Source organism: Mandrillus leucophaeus, unplaced genomic scaffold (genome assembly GCF_000951045.1).
Source record: "Mandrillus leucophaeus isolate KB7577 unplaced genomic scaffold, Mleu.le_1.0 Scaffold510, whole genome shotgun sequence".
Taxonomy (NCBI): Eukaryota; Metazoa; Chordata; class Mammalia; order Primates; family Cercopithecidae; genus Mandrillus; species Mandrillus leucophaeus.
The window spans coordinates 1181959-1188199 of NW_012105476.1; the positions used below are offsets into that span (position 1 = coordinate 1181959).

Below are 6241 nucleotides of genomic sequence, written 5' to 3' on the forward strand. Positions count from 1 at the left end.
GCGTGCGGGTCCCTGTGTCTCTGTGTGTGTCCCTCCGTGTGTGTGTGGTGTGAGCGTGCGGGTCCCTGTGTGGTGGGGTCTGAACCCATCTGGATGTGAGCTCTCCTGTCCTAGCTGCCCCCAGTGCAGGTGACCAAGGAGGATGGTGCCGTCTACCTCCTCCACCCTCAGGAGCAGGTCATGTGAGGAAGGTTGGGGGGCTGGGGACCCCTTCCTTCCTTCCTCCTTCTCTGGAGATTCCCAGCTGTGCTGCAGAAAGCCTGTCTGGGCAGGATCCTCACCGGGGACAAAGCCCCTCCTCCCATTGCGGACTCCTCAGCCCTGCACCGCCTCTTGGTCCATCTCGGATTCTGGTTAAGCCATGGTGGACAGCTCTGTGTGGGCTTAGACACCTCACGGGAGCCTGCTCGTCCACTGACAATAGTTCCTAGGGGGAGGGTGTCGCAGCCCTGGGTCCTCAGCCCTGGAAACTGAGTCTGCAGGACCTGCTCCGTGTTCTGGGCTCCTGTGTCTGCAGATGCTCCCAGAAGCTGACCCTCCTAAAGCTCCTTCTCAAAGCCTTTGCCCCTCCCTGGTGGCACCTCAATCTTCACTCCTCCCCTTCAGCCAATGGCAGACAAAGTCAGGCCACAGAACACAGATCTGTGATGTGCAGATCTTAACACTGGTCCAAAATCTGCTTTTTCAGAAACTTTCTGGGTATAAAGTCCATAGCTGGACTGGGGCTGTGCAGCTGGATCCTTTGCTGCAGGATGCACCATGGAATCTTTCCACCAGACACCCGTGGGGCGGGTGATCACCAGAAACAAAACCACCTCTCGTGCCTGCTGGGCCATGAGGCCAGGGGTCTGCGTCGGCGGCCAGCAGCCTCTTCTGTAAGGGGCCGGTCGGTGAACGTCCTCGGCCTCCTCCGTGAGGTGCCCACGCTGTTGGCGGAGGGTGGAGGCAGCCGCAGACACTGGAGGATGACACGGACGAAGGCCAGGCTGAGCTCCCGTGACTCCGTTTATGGAAATAGGCAGTGCCCATCTGGCTGTGGTTTGAGACCCCGGCTCTGCACATCCCAACCCAGGAAGGGCTGCCTTGGACACTCTTCCCGGCTGCCCTGCATGGGCTGTAGTGTTCATGGAAGCGCGGCAAAAATCTCTGGCCAAAGCCCCGGCTCCCACTTGGCTAGAGGAAGAGGCAGCTGGAGTCCTGTGCGTGTCCCTGACAGCTCGGGCCCGGGAGTGGAGGAGGGAGAATGGCTGGGCTTCCAGGGCAGAAGCAGCACCCCCTGAAGAGGTGGCCCATGAGGAGCACAGGGGCCTTTGGGGTGCGTCGTTCCCCCTGGAGCCAGCGGCCCCTGGTCCCGAGCAAGTGTCCTCTGAGCAGAGGCTCTGGCTCCTGCTGTGGGCGCACTCAGTGCCCCGCCCGCTCCTATCCTGAGCAGAGCTGCTGCCCGTGGTGGCGCGGGGCCTCCTGTCACACCCTGTCTTCAAGAACCGAGTTTTATTGACAGAGCTGGAAGCTTCGCCGTAGTGGACTTGGTTCTTGCAGGACCAAGGCCAGCTTTTCTAAGCAGAGCATGGCCATGATTCTGCTTCATGAGCTAAGGCTTCTTTCCACTGAGTGATTTTCCCCACATCAGAGTTCTTGAGCGGCCAGAATTCCGGATGGCAGCTGTGAAACTGCCATCCCAGAGGACACCCAGGAGGCCATACCGTGGGAGCACCAGCAGCACGGCCTGAAAGAGGTGCCGATTCAGATGGAGAAGACCCCACCAGAACAGCCAGGGGCGGTCAGGATGAGGCTGTGCAATCTCTTGAGTTTCCCAGTAAAGCCAGGGACACCTCTGCCGAGGCAGCTCGTGACTGAGTTTCCCAGTGAAGCCACTCAAAAACAGCCACAGCCCAGTCAGCAGGGGGCCAGGAGCCTCTCCCATCCTGGGCAGAGGGAAGGCGGGGCAGTTCACAGGGACCCAAAGCCAAGACTAAGCCCTTGTAAGGATTTGGGGTGGCGGCTAGGCTGGTGGGGGCCCCTTCTGAGCTCCTCCCTATGGGACCTGCAGCCTTTTCTTCCTGGGGACACAGCTCCCAGGCACAGCATTTGTGCTGGACTAGAGATCCTGAACCTGTCCCACAACCTGGCCATGGCCCCATTTTTAGGAAAACAAAATGAACCCGTAGTGAAGGGCATCGTGAGATCTGCACAGCGCAGCCCTGGCCTTTCTGGGAGGCTCCCGGTAAGAGGGATGCGAGGTCTGGAGAAAGTGCACATGGTCGTGGCCTCCAGGGGTCTGGGCCAGGCAGGGGTCAGAGGAAGCTATAAGTTCTTCCTTCGAGTGAAAATGTGGAAGCTCTCAATAAGGAGAGGAAAATAATCCTATGCTGAGATAAAGATTAAAGAATGAAACTTCTATCTGGGAAGCTGTGAACACTGTATTATTATTATAATGGTTCTGTTTTATTATTGTTGTCAATCTCCTACTGTATCCAATTTATAAATTAAAATTGATCGTAGGTGTGTACGTATAGGAAAAAACATAGTGTCTACAGGGTTCGGTACTGTCTGCAGGTTCAGGCACCCACTGTGGGTCTCGGAACGTGTCCCCTGCGGGGGCTTCTTAGTGTCTATAGGGTTTGGTACTGTCTGTAGTTTCAGGCACCCACTGTGTGTCTCCAAGCGTCTCCCCTGCAGGTAAGCGAGGGCTCCTGTATTGACATGTTGTGCCACAGTCAACCTTCCATTTCCCTGGGTTCCCTGTCCTTAGATTCAACCAGCCTCCGAGACAAAATATTCAGGGAAAAAAGCTAACAATACAATGATAAATAATAGAAGTAAAAAACAACACAGTGTAACGACCACGTATGGAGCATTTACATTGTATCGGGCATGATAAGTAATCCGGGGGATTTAAAGCAGAGGGCGCGCTTAGGTCATATGCAAACGCAACACCATTTCATAGGAAGAACCTGAGCACCTGTGGGTTTTGGTGTCCTCAGGGGGTCCTGGAACAAGTGTCCTGTGGATCCGAGGGATGACTGTATACAAAGAGTGTGTAGCACACAAGTTACAGAAAATAACAATACGTGCAACGCCCTTATGCGAAATTCCATGTGGCCATTGACCCTCTTAGGATGCTTCAGTTGGTTTTTGCCAAACTCTTGTGCCCTCGGCCAACCTGTGGTTTCGAGTGACCCAGGTCCTGACAAAATCAGACGGCCACTGGGAACCTCAGTCATGAGTTGCCCCAGCAGAGGTGTCGCTGGCTTCACTGGGAACCTCAGGCACGAGCTGCCTCCCTTCCTGAAGTCACAATCCACACAGAGACGATCCACAGAGCAGAAGGTCACGCCCTGGTCTGCAGCACCTGTGGGTTTCCAGCTGCCCAGGGGCCTCACCTGTGCCACCGGGGCGGGGAGAGGGGGGCAGTGCCTGCCCGCAGCATTTCTACCATACAGCGACAACAGACGTAAGCGACCCCCAAAAATAGTTGTAAAAAACAATTAGGAAGTCTTGAGTTTAGGTAATTATTACCTTAATAGGTATTGAAGTACCTATTTTATTAAGTACCTATTTTATTAAGATTTATTTAAGTACAAATTTCTGTGATTTGTTCGCAGTGGCTGTGTTTAATGACGGGCCTTCCACATCCTTGAACGTTTAGCAGCGGATCCCTTGAGTGGGTGGGACAGGGAAGACCCTCTGCTTCCCAGAGAGGGCGAGGAGCAGATTTGCTGTGTCTTTTGTTCACTCCTGCACAGGTGTTTGCTCCCGGGGCACCTATAGGTGAGGAGTTGTAGAGTGGAGTGCCCCACACTAGGCCACCTGTTTCCATCCCACGTGCAGGCCCAGGTCAGTTAGATGTTCCAGCCCCCGAGGGGAAGCTCTTGGGCTCACTTTGGGGTCACAGCTCTGAGGGGGAGAAGCTGCCCCGGAGGCCAGAGTAGGGTAGAAGCAGCCACCAGCATGGCACCCATGAGGGGTGATGCTCAGGACAGTGACCTGAGACCCTGGGGTCTGCCTTCAGCACATGGAAAGTCCCTCGACTGTCAACCCGGGTGGAGTCATGCAGGAAATGGGGCTCCGCGCCTTCCTGAGTGCCCACCTGAACCTGGAGTGGGTTGGATGGTAGCGCCAGTGCTCCTCTGTCCAGGTGCGGGGTTCTGCCCCATCCCAGTGTGTCTCTGGGCAGGGTTATCAGGGCCACCCTGTGCCCTGGAGTTCAGAGCCTTCTGAGGCTGACCTGTCCCTCCTCATGGTCCAGCCCTCATCCTGACTATTCTCCTGGTCTGCAGAGATCTTCCTGTCCTCATGTCCACTGTCTGTCTGCAGTTGCTTGGAGAAGGTAGGTTCCATCCTCATGTGAACAGCAGACAGTGCGTGAGGGGAGAGCCCTGGGGACCCCACCCTGCTCTGCCCAGCCTCCCCACCAAGCACCCCTTGTTCCGCCTCTAGTTCTGCTGGGCTGGAGCTCCCTGGGTGGGAGTCTGGCCTGGGACTGGCCCTAGACAGCTTCAGGATAGGAAACCTTCCGCCCTGGGGGCTGCAAGGGTCCCTGAAGGCAACGTCCAGGCTGGCAGGGTAGTGGGTGCTGGAGACAGACCTGGGGAAGTGGCTAGGGCTGTGGGTGAGCCAGTGGTGGGGGCCAGGAAGCGAGGTCAGGCTCGGGCTGGAGACGTAGGTGGCAGCTGCTTCACCAAGGCAGGATGCTGTGGGGAAAGAGGGGGACCATTATTCCTAAAGAAACAACAGCTAGATTTAGAAAATCTCCACCAGGAGGGAAGCCCTAAGCTCTGTACTTTGTATAAATAAATGGTGTCTGTGAAATCCAAGATATTCTAAAACATCTTCTAAGCAGGAATAATTCCTGCATTTCATGGTGAGGGGTTCAGTGACTTTTGAGAGGTCACACAGTGGTCACCAGCAGCGCGACCTGGACTGAGGGGACCTGGACCCCCTCAGCGCCTGGCCCAGACTTCCCTATCTGAGTGTGGGCTGCTCAGCGCCCTGGGCTGAGCCTCAGTTGCTGGCCCGGGAAGCTCCACCTTGACCCCAGCCTATGGTGGGCCGGCTCCAGGCAGGCCCGGTGGGATTCTGTGGAGACCCCCTCCCTGTCCACCTCTATCAGCCACCCCCGGCTCCTCCCGGAGCTTCCCCCTCGGAATCCAGCTGGAATCCAAGTCCCAAACACCCTCTGTTTTCAGGGTCGTGCTCTCCAGCTGGAAGGGCCAGAGGAGGGCTCTGGGACGGGACACACTGGGGACTCCCGAGGCAGGGGCATGAATGCCATCCTGGCACTCTAGACTGGGGACTGCCAAGGCAGGGGCGTGAATGCCATCCTGGCACTCTAGACTGGGGACTGCCAAGGCAGGGGCGTGAATGCCATCCTGGCACTCTAGACTGGGGACTACCAAGGCAGGGGCGTGAATGCCATCCTGGCACTCTAGACTGGGGACTCCCGAGGCAGGGCATGAATGCCATCTGGTCACTCTTCATCTCTTTCCAGGGACCAAGGTCCCCATGGACGCTGGCTGGGCACTGAGCCTGGTGTGGTGTGGCACTGCCAGGGCTGTCTCTCCCCTGGGGCTTTCCCACCGCTGGTCTTGCTCCGAGGGAGGCAGAGGCCAGGTGGATGTCCCGCCTGAGGACGGTGGCCAGCAACCCTTCTGCTGTTGCCTCGCCTGTGGCCACATCAGGCTCTCCCCGTCTCTCAAGCCTCCAGGCCTCTGCTCTGGGGTGCACAGAAGTGGGCAGAGGCTGTCACAGTGTGCACAGGGCAAGATGGTGCAGGGGCTGTGGGTGACAGGGAGGGCATGATTCTGGCCACCCCATGTGGAGGAGGCTGGATGTGTGGAGGTCCCAGGTCTGAGTTGACTCAGGACCCCAGAGAGGGCATCCAACTGGGCTGCTTGGGGTGTCTCTTCCTGGGGGCCTGTCATGGAGCAGGAGCTGGGGTGGCTTTCACTCCATCCACTCTTGAGCCAAGACCCACAAGCGTCTGGCTGGGGCAGGGCCAGACCTGCAGATGTGGTGGCCTTGGCCACAGGCAGTGCCCTGACTCACCTTGAAGCCTGGCACCTCCCCTCCTCCATCTCTGAGGGGCAGCCTTCTCTGGTGGCCATGGCCTCCACTCCTCCTTCTCTGGTGGCCACAGCCTCCCCTCTTCCTTCTCTGGTGGCCATGGCCTCTGCTCCTCCTTCTCTGGTGGCCACGGCCTCCTCTCCTCCTTCTCTGGTGGCCATGGCCTCCACTCCTC

The 6241-nt window shown here is 57.5% G+C and overlaps 1 protein-coding gene across 1 annotated transcript in view; it reads right to left on the reverse strand.

Annotated features, from left to right (window-relative positions):
• Positions 1-5695: 5695 nt before the first annotated feature.
• Positions 5696-6241, reverse strand: part of LOC105551236 (ubiquitin carboxyl-terminal hydrolase 64E-like) — a 37916-nt gene continuing 37370 nt past the window's right edge. The window contains 3 exon segments of the mRNA XM_011996403.1: positions 5696-5843; positions 5845-5917; positions 6049-6238. Of these exon segments, the coding sequence (XP_011851793.1) occupies positions 5696-5843; positions 5845-5917; positions 6049-6238 (411 nt within the window).